The 18,479-nt window shown below is 35.3% G+C and overlaps 1 protein-coding gene across 2 annotated transcripts; it reads left to right on the forward strand.

Moving 5' to 3' along the window:
• Nucleotides 1-1,116: 1,116 nt before the first annotated feature.
• LOC111158573 (ubiquitin fold modifier 1) lies at nt 1,117-12,756 on the forward strand. 2 transcript variants are annotated; one of them, XM_022520693.1, is made up of 7 exons: nt 1,117-1,211; nt 1,288-1,344; nt 4,555-4,612; nt 8,390-8,429; nt 9,432-9,464; nt 9,664-9,730; nt 10,844-10,906. In XM_022520693.1, coding segments are annotated over exons 1-6 (216 nt in total). In that variant the 5' UTR covers nt 1,117-1,209; the 3' UTR covers nt 9,690-9,730; nt 10,844-10,906. The 2 variants fall into 2 exon arrangements, with proteins under 2 accessions (XP_022376401.1, XP_022376400.1); XM_022520692.1 differs by lacking the exon at nt 9,664-9,730 and having other exon boundaries at nt 10,844-12,756.
• The last annotated feature ends 5,723 nt before the right edge of the window (nt 12,757-18,479 follow it).

Consider the following 18,479-nt stretch of genomic DNA (forward strand, 5'->3'; position numbering starts at 1 on the left):
CCTAAATCAGAGTCAGCACTCTCGCCCTGGGGAGCTGTCACCCCAGGGTGACAGATACAGATACCGAATTACAGAAATTGGGTCTTTAAGATTCCTCCTGCAGTTGCTTCCCTATTCCTCTTAGATATCTCTCCTTAAAAATCAAACATAATATCTTAAAAATTAACTAGATCTCCTCATTATTTTAGTACTTACCTGTTTCCTATTTTGTCATTCATTGCAATATTTCTCAGAATGGGCATTACAGACATTGTGAGAGGGATCTTTATTTTGCAAACACAGATGCTTAGATTTGGAGAGCATTCAGTCTGTCTTCACATACAAGAATTTGTTAGATAGTAGAGGGTTGTCACCTATCTTCCCATTCCAGCATCCCCAGTATTTCGCTTTACTGCCTGCCACATAGAAAGAATTCAAAGTTTGTTACTAAATTGAATAAATGTGCTGATGATCGGCACCCTAGTTCTCATCAGACTATATAACAAACTATTGGAATCCTGTTCATGAATTGTTCTTTCCATCTTCATACAGTCCAAGTTCCTCTAACACAGAGATCTTGCCTGTCTCACCAACTTGATAACTCTGGTGTCTGTTGAAAATAGTCAGACGTCGGTATTGTAAAGTTTTAAAGGGGAAAACTGGAAATACAAGATTTAAGAGTGTTGCACTGCTGGGAAGACAGAAGAATAAGAACACTAAAGCGGGGTGAAGATTCCAGTTTCTTGAACTCAACAGTCCAGTTTTTCCAAGAACAGGTTGCCTTAGCAACATCGTGGAACGCTGCTCTAGACCCGCCTATCTCCCGCCCCTCGCCACGCCTCACTCTGCGCCCGCCTACTCTGTGCTCTTACTTCCGCCCCAAGCTGCCAGCTGGGACCTAGAGTCCTGCCGTCTCTACCCACATTTATATTGCTTGACTGAAAATACGACAGAATATAACCGCAGTTAGAAATATTTTCTTTCATACTATCCGTGATTTAGTCTCAGGGCTTAAAATGTAAAATCAGTAGCTCTTTGTGAGTTGGAGGCTCCTATTGCCACGAACAACAGGAACCTATTTTCAGGCACTGCCTTAGACGACACAACTTTGGAGGCCCCCAGATTGCTGAGCGAGACGTGGACTTGAGTGGGGCGGTACGTTCCCGGGCAGAGCAGAGGAAGTGGGAGTCCACGCGGAATTGGCTGGGGTCTCCACCCGGAGTTCCCACCATGTAAGTGTTTGGTGACCCGGATCTCAATCCCTGGTCCCGCTGCACGACTTTAACTCTCTCCCGCTCTCCTCCTCAGGTCGAAGGTTTCTTTTAAGATCACGCTGACGTCGGACCCGCGGCTGCCTTACAAAGTGTGAGTATGCTGGCGGCGGTGGGCCTTGCGGACTGGGGGTCGGGGGTGGGGGCCAGGCTGGCCTTCAGATCCTCTCCCGCCCCAGCAGGCTGTATCCCGTCCCTTCCCCCCCTCCTTCGCTCTTCCTGAAACCTCCCCCATCCCGCCCCAGCCTGAAAGGAGATATCCGGCGCCTGCCCCGCTGAGTGTCCACTTCCTTCGGTGCGAAGGAACAGGGGCGTGTGACGGGAACGTTGTTGCTGATAGGTGACCTGTCCTCGGGACTCCATGGTGGGTTTTGGAGCGGGAGGACGTGTAGTCGGTTTTGATGATTTGCTGTGTTCCTTAAAGGAGTCCCTATCGGCTCCTGATTGGAAAGGCCTTTTGCCGCTTTGACCGGCTGTTAATGGAAGTAGGGAAGACCGCCCAGTTGAGATTCTGTAGTTACTTGAACGTTTATCACTGTCCGGCTTCTGATTCCTGTGTGAGTGACTCAACAGTCGGGCGTCACAAAGTAATGAGCCTCAAATCATACACTTCGTATGTTGGGATTTAATAAAGTGTGATTAGCAGATATGGGAAATGCAGACATAGGGCAGTTACTCCACGCGAGGCCCTTTTTTCTCCTTTAGCAGTTTAATGATGGTTTGGCACAGGCTTAACTACATAGTCATCTGGAATTTTCTTAGATAAACATGATTGAGGTTATTGCAGCTGGAAGTCGCATAAAATGCAGCAAAAGACAAGACTTCAGTAGGATTTTAGGCATAGTTAATACAACTAAGCTTTTTTTTCCCCACATGAATCTTTTTCACCTCATCTCAAATATTCACAGTTACAGCCTAAAACCTTAAGGTCTTCTTCAGTAACTGCTCCAGCTAAGGTGTCATTTTTAAGTAGGCTCTTGTGAATGACTACATTGTCTTCTTGTATCTAATGTGCTCTAATATTTCTTCTGTAAAAAAATGTTTCTTTTAATTCATTGATCAGACTGCTTTTTACATCTGTCACTACCCTCTTCCCCTGCTTTACCTAGTTCTTTTTCTAACTCTCACAGAGTCCACGGTCCACTCTATCTAGTGGTCCACTGACCTCATCTCTGGTGTCCTCCTCTCCTCAGTATGTTTTGCTTGGTGAAACACCAACTCTGAACACTCAGCTACTGTGATCTCTGTACATAGCTGAATGTCTTTAGAGAAAATTACACAGTTAGGCTGATGGATTTTGTGTAAAATTCATAACTATGCTCAGTAGTACCTAACACTCTGCTACAGTTCCCAAGTTTGCTTATTTTTCTTTTCATTCTCTGAGAGGATTTTAAAAAAAGAAAAAAAAAAAGTCTTGATACTTTCCACAGTACTTTTCCCTTTCTCTGAAGCTATGAGAGGAAGATTTGTCTTTCCATCATCACATATGTAAAGCTGCTACTATGTCTATAAACCCATAATTTCTGTCCACCATCCTGTTAGAAAGGATAACCTGACTTTATTCCTATGAAAAGCCAGCTGTACCACTTGGGCTCTAGACATCATTTATTTTAGTCTTCTCAAGATTAAAGTAGATGGAGTCCAGAGATCCCTGTCTCCTCATCATCTTCGATTTCTCCCTTTTTACTGGGTTATTCTCATCACCATATAAATATCTAAGAAAAAAGTAAGATGGAGGTAGGGCAGCAGTAGTATCTGTAAGAGTACCTGGAACTTTGTACCAGTTCAGTTAATACTGGTGACTGAATAAATATGATAGGCATACCTACTGTTTGTTGTTTATGTAGTATGTGTGTATGTATAATCTGTGTATGGGTGTGTGTGTATATAAAATAGGTATAACGTGTGCATGTATGTAAGGTTAATATGCTGTGTATCCTATTCAGAGTAATTGGTAACTAGTACTTGAGTACTGTTAAATGCAATTTTTTAAAACTTGTGGGAGAACACACTTTGACTTTTTAGTATCACTTTTCACTTGCCAAGCCAGTAAATGTGTGCTTTGATTTAAAAAAAAAAAAAAGTCCCTTGAGTTTCTAACATTACTAATAGTTGAATTCTAAAAAGGATGTTAACGGTTCCAGATTTATTCTGGGGGATGTCAGAGTTTTTATTGTTTGTTTTGTCTTTTGTTTTTTGATAAATTCACTCTTGGTAGTACCATTAGGTTATAGAAATGTTAAATCAAATGAATATATGGGATGAATTAAATATACCTTTGACCGTCTCAGTCTGATTCACACTTCTCCTACTGGAAGTCATTATAATATGTTGTGGTAGCTAGTGATTCTTTATATTCAGTAATCTATAACTAAGTGAAGAAATGGGACACATCCCTAAGGTATTACATAATGATAATTTATTAAAACGTTAAAGCACAGTACGGTGGTGACAAGTATTCAAAGAGAAATGTTAGATTACCAGCCATTTCTCTGCTTTAAAGATAATCTGTTTTACAGTCTTGAATCATTTTTATTTATTTCACATTAGGAATTTTTTTTATATTTTTTTAACCTCTTTCTGTGTTTTTAAGTGTTTTCTTGGGGTATAATGTCAATTCTGTTTTCAGTTTTTAAATTGGAAAATTCATACAGATTGACCATTTATCAGTAATCTTTCTTATACTTGACACTGTACAAGTTAATAACAAAATCACACATTACATTTCCAAAATGTTATTTCAGTTTGTATTAAGCCCTTTTTTCTAATGATGATATAAAGGTAGAAAGTCACTTCACATTTTATCATAGTAAACATACTCATTTTCATAATTTAATCCACTATTTCAGACTTGATTATTAAAATCTAGAAACAGTAGAAGGTTCCTGAAGACGTTAAGCTAGACTCTTTACAATGAAAATGGTGACTTTGATGCATCAGGTGAAGGGGTATTTGGACTGGAGATGGTAAAGTGGACTGACAGCTAAGGAGAGATTTGACTTTTTGAAATCCATTTGTGGAAACAAGCAGCAGCCTATATACTAGACCTCTTTGTATCAAAATATATTAAGTTTCACCTATATAGTTTAATTTTTAGGTGGAACTGTAGACATCATCTCAGTTATGAAATTAATTGCTTTTTTTTTTTTGTCATTTTAAAGTTAATGAACATAGTGTGCAAAGTAGACAACCTTCAGCCTCAAAAGACAGCTTTGGCCAGCTCTACTACATTAGCCAAAATAAGGAACGAGGGGCTTTAAGAATAATCAGTTTTTTAAAAAATTCTTTTTCATTCTTCTTGCAGACTTAGTGTTCCTGAAAGTACACCTTTCACAGCAGTCCTAAAGTTTGCAGCAGAAGAAGTAAGTATAGAAATTGGAACAACCTGTATGGAATGTAGTTTAGCAGTATCTTTTTCAAAAGTCTGGGGGCACCTGGATGGCGTAGTCGGCTAAGTGTCTGACTCAGTTTCAGCTCAGTTTGGTCTTCGAGTCTTGTGATCGAGCCCCAGATATGCTTGAGTTTCTCTTTTCTTCTCCCACCTGTTCTCTCTCTCTCTCTCAAATAAATCTTAAAAAAAAAAAAAAAAAAAAAAGTCTTTAAATTTTGCATGTACTTTGACCCACCACATCCATGTGAATTCATTACTAGGTTCATGCTATCAAAAAGTTAAGCCCTACTTACCAACGTAAGTGAAAGTTAAGATTTATAGAAGTAGGATGAATGAGTTAAACAAATCTCTATTTAATGCAACAATTGAAAATTATAAGGAAAAGTTATATGGAAAGGTTTGAGGATATGGGATATGAGGATATGGGAATTTTTTTAACCAGCAACATCATTTTACAGTGTAATCTGTAAGCCTGTTTTTACTCATTTTGATTATAGAATTAGAAATTTTTTAATGTCTTCATCATAATTTTCAAGTTTTCTGTTTGAGCCTGTCAACTGCCTACTCTTTTTAAAACATTCTTAGGTTTTTGGTTCTAAAAAAAAAGATCTTTTTTTTTTTCATCCAGAGTTATCAGATGCATCCATAAAACAACTCTTTGGACATAACACTACAAGAGTAGCTTGGTCTGGTGGAAGTAGCACAAAACTGTGACTTGAGAGACTTAATTGTGTCATTAATTATCTGTATGACATGGACAAGCCTCTTAATTTTTCTTCACATTTCATATCCTGTAAAATGGGAGTAATTAATATCCATCTTTCCTGTCTGATTAAATGATTTTGAGTAAAAATATAACTGCCTTTATGGTATTTTGTGAAGTTGAAAGTGCTGTACAAATCTAGAGTAACTCAAATCCAAATGCCAAATGTTTTGATTCAGAATCTTCAAAAAAGTTTATAGTCACAGAATAATAATTTTAGTACCTAAATAAACTAGCTTGATGCATAATCCTATCCTGAATTTAAGCTATTAATGGAAAATCAGTCAACCCATCAGTATTTACAGATAGATATTGTCCAGAACCACTAACATTATTTATCATTCCTGCAGAATTAAACTGAAAAGTGGTAGCACTTGTTTTATAGTCAGTGTTTATCTTTTTCACCCATATAGTATAACTAAAAAGGAAAAAAAAAGAATAACTAAAAAGATCTAGGAAACAGCATTAGCATTACTTTCTGCTGCACAGATCACCTCCAGGAAACATTCCTGGTCCTGGGGAATAGGAGAGATCCCACAAATTACAATTTAAAAAGTAGGTCAATTTGAGTTATAATTAAGTTTTTATTATTGTATTTTGTAGTTATATATGTTTTTTGTAAGGCAAAGGCATTGTGATCTTGGTCTTCTAGTAAAAGTGTAAAAAATAACAGACATGCAATAGAAAATAAACTTACAAATTTCACATTACTGCGTATATTTATTGAGGTTTTAATATAGCTTATAACTTATGAATCGTGGGTATTATACATTTAGAAAGGTTATGACTTCGAGGCAGCAATGAGGGGGCCTTTCATAAGATGAGACATAGGCTCTTACAGTGAGGACAAGTGTTGATAAACTGAACCTGTGGATTTAAATTCCTAATAAAATATTTTTTAAAAAATAAGAAAATTCCCCAATAGGATTAAGAATTAGCTTAAGTAAGTGTAAGTAGTGAGTTGTCAAAAACCTAAGAATAGCCTTTTAACATCCTAAGTTAAAAGATTAGGGGGGGTCTGAGAAAGGAAAGAAATGAAAATTTAGGAGCATGAAATACTTTGCATCCAGAAGAAAACTTGTCAGTAGTGTAGCATGAACATAATAGTTGCTGAATTTTACATCACTAGTGATGCTTCCCCAGATGTCTGCTTAACTGTTCCTTCTACATTCTGGAAAAGGGAAGAATTATGTCAGCAGTTGCTTATTTTTAATGTTCATAAATATGCTGCCACTATATGGCTGTGACTAAAAATGCATAGCTTATCCTAAAATGGACATAATCAAAGAATAAGATACCCAGTAGGGTAACTAGAAACTTTGTAATGCTCAAGTTTTAGAAATCTGAGGTGTCCTATAATTAATTTGGGTATTTGCTCAAAGTTTTTTTTTTTTTTTTAATTTGCTCAAAGTTTTATTAAGTATTACAATCTCTATAAATAATTCTTGAAGTTTTTTAATATTAAAGCATATTTTGAAGTTACTTTAAGTTAGGTTTATTTAATTTTTTTTAAATCCTTAAAAGGAGGGGTGCCTGGGTGGCTCAGTGGGTTAAAGCCTCTACCTTCAGCTCCAATCATGATCTCAGGGTCCTGGGATCGAGCCCCGCATCAGGCTCTCTCCTTAGCAGGGAGCCTGCTTCTTCCTCTCTCTCTGCCTGCCTCTCTGCCTACTTGTGATCTCTGTCTGTCAAATAAATAAATAAAAAAAAAATCTTAAAAAAAAAAAATCCTTAAAAGGACATTTACAAATAAAAATGTACCATCTGGACAGGAAAGTTATGTGTTTATTAGGTACATAATCCAGTAACATGTTATGTTCTTGTGCATAAATTTTTATTTTAAAACCTAACTTTTTAATTTATAAATTAAAATAAACTTTTTTTTAAAGTTTACAGTTTATTAAAATAAACTTTAGTTGTTTTTCTTAACTATGTATATGTGATCACTATAAGTTCCTGGAGCAGCATTTCCCTGAGTACTTTTCCAAGACCACTAGAACCACTGAAACAACAAAAACCATGAAAAACTAGAATCTGTGGCCGAAAGAGTATGGGAAATACTTCATTCACCAAATCCTTCTTGACATTAAATAAACTGTATTAGCTGCATCAAATTTATTTGATCATAAAACTCAACTGTAATATCTATAAAACTAGTCTCTAGCGTAGAAGTACTTAATAAATATTTGTTAGGTAAATGAATGAACTTATGAGTTAGATGAATGAATGAACTTATGAGTACATGAACGCATTTTGACAACTGCTGGTCTCTAAAGAATTAAGAGAAGACTTCTCTCTTTAGCTACCAATAAGTTCTATACCACATTTTATATATTCAAAAAACGCATCTTTTTACACCTCTGGAAGTAGATCAGTGAAGTCTTACCCTCACTATTAGCATTTAGCAGTCACATAATTGTCTAGTGGACATCATCTGCACCTACTTGACCTTAGTTGTTATTTCCTGGTGGCACAATTAGACTTTTGCAATCCTGTGAAATATAAGTCAGCAATACATTCATAGGAGAATTTGAGGAAGGAATTTGAGCTTTGGTTCATCTTCCATTAAATACAAGAGAGCATTTGTTTGACCTTACTGTTTCTATAGAGAAATTTTAGAAACTATCTAAGCTATTGTTTTATTTTCAATTAGACAAGAGAGTTATATATGATAAAACTAACATGCCCAAGTCTGAAAGAGTATATTTATTGATAGTGTTTTTCCTTTTTTGTAATGTTTGGTGTCCTAGATGCAGTGAAATGCAGTATTTAGAAAAAGATACTGTTCATTAAGTATAAGCCAGTTATGGTATTTTCTTTGTTGACATTGTCCTAAAAGATAAATCACATTTTGGGATTATAGAGTTGATTATATGTACCCCATCCTTGCTAACCTTCTTTTGTAGTTTATGTATATAAATATATATTTTTACATAAATGTTTATAAAGATAAAAAATAATTTTTTTCCTTTTTCTTCTTTTTAGTTTAAAGTTCCTGCAGCAACAAGTGCAATTATTACCAATGGTAAGAATTCATTTTAAAACTACTACTTCAGAGCTAGAGAAATTATTTAAAAGGCAGATTAATTAAAATTGACTTAAATACAAAAGCGCCAAAATTTATATCAACACTTTGGCTTTTTTGTAAACACTAAGTCAAGGTTATTGTCCATAATGAGCTCTCTTCGGTTTCTTTATGCTTCTGGTATAGTATAGCACTTCACAGTATCTGTGTCCTCAATTCATGCCAGATTATTAGTAAAAATTACCTTTCCCTTTATTAAACAAGGTGCATTGTTTTTAATAAGTTGTAGGTACTTTTAGAATATAGGAAGTTACATGGCAAAGTACCTTTGCTATAGCATTTTATTGCTTTCCTGCAGTAAACTATTTCTTACAAGCTTGAAATGATGAGGATTTTATTCAATTAGATCTGTAGTTTAAATTCTGAATATCTTAGAATACAAGTAATAATTGTGATGGTTTATATATGACAGAATTTCTCATTCTGAAACATTCCGTATGCTGTCAAATTGAGGTGTTTCTCTACCTGAAAAGAAAGCCAGTCTACTTTCCAGAAAGTTTTAGATTTACAAATGAGCTGTTAAGAAAATGCTTTGTAAACTTTAATCAGGTGTCACTGCAACTTGAATTAAATGACTGTGGGCTCTCCTGGCCTTAAGATTTTATGCCTCAGGAGCAATATGTAAATGATTAAGGACATACCTGAAGTGCTTTTGACTGTATTTTTCACTGGGTGTTGTGTGATAGAATACACTGTCTCTGTGGAATTTATCAGAATCATGTCATCAACAGCTGTTCTTGTCTAATCCAGCAGTGTGTGTAAGTGGGTAATAGTAATGGATTTCAATAGGTAACTTAGCTGAAAAATTTGTCATTCCTGTTTTTGGATTTAAATTGTTTGGCTTGTGCCTATATATCCCATAGTAGCAATTCTCTTATTACTGTTAAACCATTTTAGCTTTAGAAGTAAACAACTTAGATAATTTTATGACTTACTTTCTAGATGGAATAGGAATAAATCCTGCCCAGACTGCTGGTGAGTATTTGTCTGAAACTCATGAAGATGTGGGTGGGGCTGTGCATGTCAACTGATACATGTGGTTCATTCTGATTCAACTAGATGGGATTTTTACTAGGATAATAGTTATTTTTTAGGGATTATATAGGAGTCCTTAGCTATGTCTCTGAACAATAATTTATTTCCTTGGGGATATCAGATGCATATATGCTTTCAGGTACAAGGAGGAGAAAACCTCACTAATAAGCATTAAAGGTGTTTAATACATGGAACAAAAAGTGATGGTAAGATCATACTCTTATGGGAATAATGATTTTGATAGTACATGAGAAGTGCTTAAAAGTTTGTATTATTATCCATAGTAGGCATTCAGTATGTGCTAGCTGTTAACTGTTCTTTTTTAAAAGTACAGTCAGTTAATATTTCAGGAGACTTAGCCCACACTCAGAGCTTCAAACTTAGTATTACACTGTGCTTGCTGTACGTTGATGTCCTAATAAGCAGGCAAAATAAAAGTAATCTTAAACTTCTTGATAGATAGGTAATTTTACATTTTTTAGATGCACCTTTTTTTGGCTTATAATCTAATTACAGTGTTTTATAATTAAGCATACTTTAATGTGATCTCAATTTGAGCAGTAGTTACATTGAAATCATTTCTAAAGTACTTCCATATTATAACAAAATTATATTGTCCTCATAAGGCCTTGGAATTGAAATTTAGCCATCTAGAAAATAAAGAGTGATTTAAAATTGTAATTTGGGTTTTTTTTACTTAAATCCGTAGTTTTAAGTATATAATCCTTTTTATTAAAAAGATTATTGAAAATCGTGAAGCATTTTATTGTAGAGATATCTTTAAAATTAGGTTTAAAGGTTTTATTTCTTCTTACTGTAGAAATGTTCAGTAGTTCATATTAATTCGAGTTACTGCTTATTGTGACATGCTGCCTGTTGTATTACCCTTAAAAGTTGAATTGTGCATATCATGGGCCGTGAAGAAAATCTCAGCAAGCAATTGAGCAAAAAGAGGTCAGATCAGGTTGCTAAACTTTGTCATTTGTGGTAATTTAGATTTACTGTTCTTTCTGTCCTTAGATATTTTATTGTATATTGAATTAGCAAGTATTGATGATTAAATTACATTGCTGTTTGCTGAGTGTATGTGTTAGCACTTTTGTGGCTAGTGATATTTAACATTTTCAGAAATTTGGTTGGGTTATGAAGATGTGAGAGGAATGGGAATAAGCCTTAAAGCATGGAGTTAGTCTGAAGCTATTTGAGCTTCTGTACTTACTTAGTTTATACTTTTTTGTGTCTTGTATTATGATCATTGTTGGAATGTTAAGATAACTTGTCATTTTTTAAATACATAACTTTGTATTTTGTTTGTGTAGGAAATGTTTTCCTAAAGCATGGTTCAGAACTGCGGATTATTCCTAGAGATCGTGTTGGAAGTTGTTAATATCTGCTACTTGGAACATAGGATGACCTTTCCAAATAAATATTGGCATTGTTGTAAAACTGAAGTCAGGCATTTAAAACATGATGAAAACACCAGTAGTTGATGAAATAATGAAGGGTGACTCTGTCCCTTCTTGTTATTCACACGCTTCCTGTGAAGAGGGACTGCTATGTATAGAGGGTACCATCTCCACAGAAGACCATAGTCTGTCATCGCTACCTCACAACACATACAGATAGTTCATTCGGGCTAAGTGGATTATCCAGCTGTGTTTTGTAAGTGGTGGATGCTTCTGATAACTCTTTCTGAGAACATTTGGAAAATTAAAGTTTACTGAATCTTCCTATTTGCGTTAAAAATTTAAAAGGACTGTGGGTCATACATGGCAGTTTGCTTGATGGCATCTGACTTGTGCACTTAAAAATAGTTGATTCTTAATTGTATGTTCATGATAAAGGATATAGACATAACAATGAATACGTAACTATCTTTTTGTCATTTAGGTTTTTTTAAGTTTCAAACTATATCAGAGACCCCAAAATTGAATTTTTTGATCTAGCCCTTATGTGTAAAATTGATGTCCCACACCAAAGAGTTTTAACTATGATCTTGCAGAATCCAGTACTTGGTAAGAATTGAGAATAAAGTAGAACCATTCTTTGCTGAGTTATGTATCCTTTATCAGTCTCTGAATACAACCTTTAAAACAACCTTAAGAAACCCTTGTCTTATTGAGGCTAGTATTTCTAAATAACATTCAGGAAAAGGGTATTGGAAAGATCTGGAATTCACAACAGAGCTCTAGGAAATGCTAATTGAAAATGCTGATTATTATACTGATTAAAGACCCAGCATTTAAGGAGGTGTTAAGTTTAGCCACTGAAGTGAATAAGAAGTGAGGAAGTGGGGAAACCCTAATGACCAGTTTTCTGGTAAGGAGGAAAGGAAACAGAAGACACAATGAAGGGGAACAGAAAGCTGTAGGAGAGCATCACAGAACAAGCCAACTGGATCGGCAGAAGTGCAGTGTGTGTTTTGGAGAACTGAAGAGGAAAAGAAAATATATGACATTTCAGAAGGAGCAGAAGGCAATTAGAGAAAGCAAAGTGTAGGCTTTGTCAACACGCAGACTTCAGAATTCCCCTTATGATAATCTAAAGAATGATGTGCATAAGGGAAGAGTTTATTTGCCCTTAAAGAGGAAATCAATATCTATGCAAATCTTGAAAGATGAAAGGAAGGCTCATAGTGATTCAGAGCCAGTGCTTGGCCTGCTTTATTCTGGATGGTGAGCTCCCTGGAGGCGGGCTTTGTGTCTGTCATGCACTTTCTAGACCTGGAAGTGTAGTGGGCTTTCAATAAGTACTTGCTGAATTATTCATGAATAAAGTATCTCTTAAGACCAATTTTTATCTAAGTGTGTTTCAATTATATTCCCTGTCATAGGCCCTACTAGGTTCATTGGGAAAAAAATGTGTAAGGAGATGTAACTGGGTCAGCATCTCAAGGGTGACATTAGTAGTTAAGTTTAAGAAATTAACCAGATGTTGTCATATATTTGACAAGTGAACAATAAGATTCTAAATCGTGAAGGTAGAAAAGTATGCTTCTAATATTTGGGGAAGTTTTTATTTTTCTAAACAAAACTGATGCTCAAAGACCCCAGGTTTTTAATGTCATTAAGCCTCAGTTAACCAGAAATTTATGAATACCCATTCTGTGAATTTTTAAATTTAGACTTCCTTCATCCTGTTTCCACAACAAAATCGTAAGTTATGGTGTCCTGTGCCATAAGGTGATTTGTTTAATATTTTTCTTCTTTGGTTTTGAAAGTTTTGTTGTAGTAAATTAAACACATTTAAATTAAACACATTTTCCTAAAGAACTGGACATTTTGTTATTAAATAAATGTGATCTATAAATTCTTCGTGCAGAATGTTTTGAAGTAATCATATTTTGTTTAAATACATTATTGGTACATAATTAATATCATATGAAAATACACTTGTCATACTGTAAACTGTATTGGCTAGTCTTACTTCATTATTAAATCTCCTGATCAGCATACCTGTTGAGCTGGTGTATCACAAATGTTGCCAAAAAAGGTGGGGGGGTGCAAAGATGATTAATTGCCATTGGTCATAGAAATGAATATATACTTCTAAATGCCAGTCCTTCAGGAATAAAAAAGAGAGTTCATAGTAATTGGGTAGGCCAGTAGGTTCCAAACATAAGTGATTATCAGAGCCACTTAGAGAGTTAAAAATAAGGGTCTCTAGAAACCACCCATAAAGTTTTGAATCCTTAAATCTGGTATGTCACAGAACAATCTCTGTTTATAAAAAGCATTCCTGGTGATTCCTCTTGTGCAGCTGTGTTTGAAAATGATAAGGCCAACCTTTTCACTTTGTAGATGAACAAAAATAAGTCCAAGGTGTCAGGTGTCAAAGTGACTAGGATATGTTCTAGAACCTTGGAAGTGTACATTCCACTTCTTGGTTCTCTAGTAGCTGACTAAGTGCAGAGGTACTAGCTAACAGTCTCTCTCACTGGTAGTAAAACCTCATTTTAGAGTGTTTCAAGTACAGTCGTTTTCGTGGATATTTTATTTCTTAAAAGTAGTTATTTGAAAGAAAAGTTAATGGCAAGAAAATTCAGTCCCCCTTGAAGGCCCCCTTTCCCCAAATTAAGATATTAAAAATATCTACTATATCTTTTACCCAAGGCATTGAAATATTTTTGAACCTGGAAGTATTAAAATACCTTAATGGAGCAATTCTAAATTGATTGTTACGTGTTCCCAAGGCCCTTTACAAAGTGGTAGATTTTTTATATAGGTAAATTGTGTGTGTGTCTATATACATATGTATATTTACATACTATACAGTTTGTGGTTACATATGTATGTACACATGTATGTGTTTTACATATGTAATTTATCCAAATGTATTGAACTCCTCTACTATGTGTCAAATACTTTGATATGCTCCCTCATTCTTCCCAACAATTCCAAATTATTAACCCCATTTTACAGAAGAAGAAAGGCTTAAGTAGATTGAGATTTGAATTTGATCCCTTTTATGGCTTTGGAACTCTTTCCATCAGACAAGGAGAATTTTTTTAGTATCTTTTTTTTTTTCTCCACAGTATACCAAATCTGTATCTGTACTGAATTATAAATTTAAAAATATAAAAGAAAATGTCTAGGACTTCAATTCTTATTTCAGAGGACCTAATATGTGTGTAATAATCATGAGTGGCATTACTTTTCAATACATGGTATAAATTTGATGGTGTAAATATGTTAAAATTATAGAACATTAAGTAAAAGTCAACGATAATTAGGATTCTGGTGCTACTCTGTAGGTTGGCACAGTGGGAACAGGACTGTGGCGCCATCAGCTCCATCAGACAATATATGTTCCTATAATTTTATGTATCCTGCAGAGGCAGCTACAAGATTGGTAACCTGCTCTTCCAACAAGACTGTTGCCCATAAGCTCCCCCAGCGCAGAAGTTCTGTAACTACACTCTAACAATACTAGAGATAGATAAATCATTATTTTAATCAGGCTATATAATTAAACCATCATTGGAAATAAACATTCTCAAAAGGTTTAGCCTAACTAATATATTAGCTACAGCCTCCAAATTGCCAACACCAGGTATCTGGAACTCATTAGAATTTTTTCCTTTCTTTTGCCCTAGCAAACCCATCACAAGGTTTTATTGATTCCATTTACAAAATCTATCTCAAGATTACTGTAGTTAAAGCCCTCATCCTCTCCTAAATGCTATTAGAAAAGCTTCTAATCGCTCTGTTCCCTCTTTCACACTTGCTGTAATGCGGGTTTTGACATGGAAATACGATCATGTAGTTCCACTAGTCCAGATCCTACTGAATAAAAATCTCTATGTGACGTGTGAGACCCTGCATGGACTGCTCTATGTTCAGAGTCCTCTGTTACCATGACTGATTTGCACTGCAGCTACACTGAACTACAAATATTTAATATCTCCAGTGTACTGTGGTCTCACACCTCCATGCTTCTTTTCTCCAGAGGTCTTCCTGAAAAACCTAGGACTGATTTTTCAAGTTTAAAAGGCATGGAGCCTTTTCTCACTCCTCCCAAGCAGAACTAGGTGTTTAACTCTCTAAGCAACCATTGCATTTTGGACGTTCCCCCATTGTAGCAATTGTTAAATACAGAGTTACCAAATTTGTCTCTGATTTAAAGTATAAATTTTATAAAAGCGTAAGATTGTGACTGAAACAGGATCTCCAGATTACCTTCCCTGTAATAGATAATAAGTACTTTATGATCAAAAGACTACATAAAAGAATAAAAACTTTGAAAATTGCAACAATTTGTGACTCATGCCTAATAACTTATTTTGCTAAAATATTTGGTTAATGAATATATTCCTCACCATTTGTTGTAGCAGAGAATTTACTCTTGACTCAGAAATGAATTAATACCTCTTTTAAAAGTGAAAAGCATTCTCCCATTTTTAACAAATATATATTCATTATTAACCGTATCATGGGAATTGGTAAATGCTGGAGATGAAATATAATCAAGACTTCCTTATCTTTGGTTCCCAAACATTTCAGAAGCAGCAAAATCTACTAAAGATATAATTGTGTGGAAATGAAGATGTTTATCAAGCCCTTTTTTAATGTGCTGGGCACAGTGCTAGGCATTTCACTAGCATGATCTCATCTAATCCTTAATCTCTGTACCAAATACTGGTGTTATTCTTTTTTTCTTTACTGTTAAGAAAGCCAAGATTTATGCTATTGTGTCCAAAGTTAGAATGAGATTGGCTCCTAGGGTTGCATGGTTATAGACCACCCTGCAAATTATTACATGTTTGCTATCATTTTCCTAGAATTATATTGGAATATTTTTTCCAAAATGGAAAAGGATACTTCATAGGTTGCTTTTGGACATTTCTGTGATCTCACTTGGCTTGAAAAATTTAGCATTCAATAATCTGTATAGACACACTTAGACTCTTTTTCAGTGTATATGTATATATGTATATATAGATACACACACACAACAAAGAATTTTGAACATTCAAGAAGTAGGTTTATGGCTCTATAATCTGCTTTGCTATACAGAGGGTGTTGTGGTAATTTTGTCTTTGGATGCAGAACAGCGGCCAAGGTTGGCAGACAAATTCAGAGAGCCAGTTTTTGGCATAAATCTCTGATTTTCTGGCAAAACTCCTTAGCAATGTAAAAACTGTTATTGAGAGCATATTGTGATGATACATCATGTCAATATTTGTTTGGCTGTGTAACACTGTGGATTTAATAAATTAATTCTTAAATGTACAATTTACAAATGATGAGCTGTTTTAGAAATAAACTGTATGTGGTATGTGTTGTCAGTGCCACAAATATTTTGATGTCTCAAGGACTTGACTCTGATTTTCTAGATAAATGTACGGGTGGATTACGACTCGTTGAATTAGCCTTCGGCGTGCAAATTATGCAGGAATGAATAAGTAAATGAGTGAGTCACAGAGGTCTTAATCCTTTATGACCTCTGCCATAGATCCATAATTATCTGCTAGACTGTTTTACTCAGCATTCTCGGTTTGAGCATAGAGTTAGAAAATACCTAAAAAAAAAAATGTTAAATTAGTAAATCATTTTTTCTTTACTTATTTTCTTGGTATGTGAGAGAAGTATACATGGCACTTTGAGCCTAAAACCTAAATTATTTATAAAGGAAAAATCACTATTCTTCTTTTAAAAAAGTACATGTGGACAACTAATAATATTTCTTGAGTTTCTAATATGTATTAGGCACTAGGTTTTATGTTTTACATTCTTATTTAATCCTCTTTGTAGTCTATGATGTCAATAATATCTTTTCACCATACTTTGGATTACTAAGAAGCTGGATCTTTCAACGAGATTTGGTACTTTCCCCAAGGTGGTTCTACAACTACTAACCAGTAAGGTGTCAAGCCTTACCTGTGCGGGCTCAGCATACACTCCTAGCCACTGCACTGCACAGCTTCTTGGGGAGAGGGGGTGCTGGGGCCTTAGCCTAGTTCAAAACCTGGAAAGCTGGTGCCTCCCTCTGGCCCCTTTCTGCCTCTGTCTCCAGCTTCTTCCTCATTCTCCTGTCCTATCCAACCCTCCCATGTACCTTGAAGTCTGTGAGAAAGGAGGGTGACATGAATATAGTTGCATCTATATTTCTTCATGTTGCTTCATAGCTATCTACTTGAAAATTTTTCATCTCTTTTTTCAGTCATTCATTTACCAAGGATGAGAACATGAATTAGACCAGCTCACTCCCCTTCGGAATTAAAGTCCATCCTCCCGAGGCTTGGAGAGCAGGCTGTGTGGGCAGCAGTTTCTAGAACTTCAGCCATCTTTTGTAGGTCTCATTGGTTGTTCTCATCCATTGTGTAAAGCCTAACAAACCCCCATTACAGCTTTGGACTAAAAACTTTAGCCTCCACCAGATTATTTAAATGGCTTCTAGTAGAGAGTAGAGGATCCCTGAGGCCAAGATCAATAGACTTGAGGATAGGTAAGAAACTATGTGAAGCAAAAAAAAGGTAAGGCTGGGAAGCAAGGTAGTAATCAGAGAAGGACAAACATAGGCAAAACTTAGAATTCAGGAATGAAGATGGAATTAGAAATTATAAACTGGAAGACTCGTCCACTATCAGAAATCTCATGGGTAATAGGTCAAGGCATGGTAGGTGTTTTGGGGTATGAAGTGGTAAGAGCAGTGGGTAAATTCATGTAGGTGTGTCTCTAGGGTGTTTTGAAATTCGAAACTAAATTTGACACAACTGCTGTTCCAGCCAAGAAGCAGGAGGAAATCTGAAGTCAAGGACCTGATCTGTTTGGTCCCTGCTGGTGAGAAGCAAAGAACCATGCTGGGCAGATGCTTAAATAAGTTACTGTAATATAGTGTGGGATAGATACAGACGATGTACATAATTAGGCTTTTTAGAAACTTCACTGAAAGTAAGCTATAAGTAGAATAATATCTTCAAATTAGTGTTTCAACTGAAATTGTTCTTGTAATATCTAGAGCAACCAAGTTAGTATCAGTGAAACAATATGATGTCTAAAGTAAGAAATACCAATTTTTAAAGTGTAAGCCTGTATAGTAATTTGCCATTAAAAAAATACTAGAAACTGAGTGGCTTATGCAACAGAAATTCACTATTTCACAAACAATTCTAGAGCCTAGAAGTCTGAAATCAAGGTGTTAGCAGGGTTCTGATGGCTCTGAAGGATAGATCCATTCCAGGCCTAATGGCACTCTGCTCCATGTCTCTTTGCATCCTCTTCTCTCTATCTTTATCTGTCTCTTTGTTCTAATTTTTCCTTTTTTAAGGGTACCAGCATACTGAATTAGGACTAACACAAATGACCTCATTTTAACTAAACTAATTATATCTTCAATGACCCAATTTCCAAATAAAATCACCTTCTAGGGTACTAGAGGTTAGGATTCCAACATATCTTTTTAATTTGTTTTGTTTGTTTTCAGGTAGTTGAGGAAAAGGACACAATTCAGCCT

Source organism: Enhydra lutris, unplaced genomic scaffold, assembly GCF_002288905.1.
Source record: "Enhydra lutris kenyoni isolate GAN:26980312 unplaced genomic scaffold, ASM228890v2 scaffoldscaffold60, whole genome shotgun sequence".
NCBI classification, from domain to species: domain Eukaryota; kingdom Metazoa; phylum Chordata; class Mammalia; order Carnivora; family Mustelidae; genus Enhydra; species Enhydra lutris.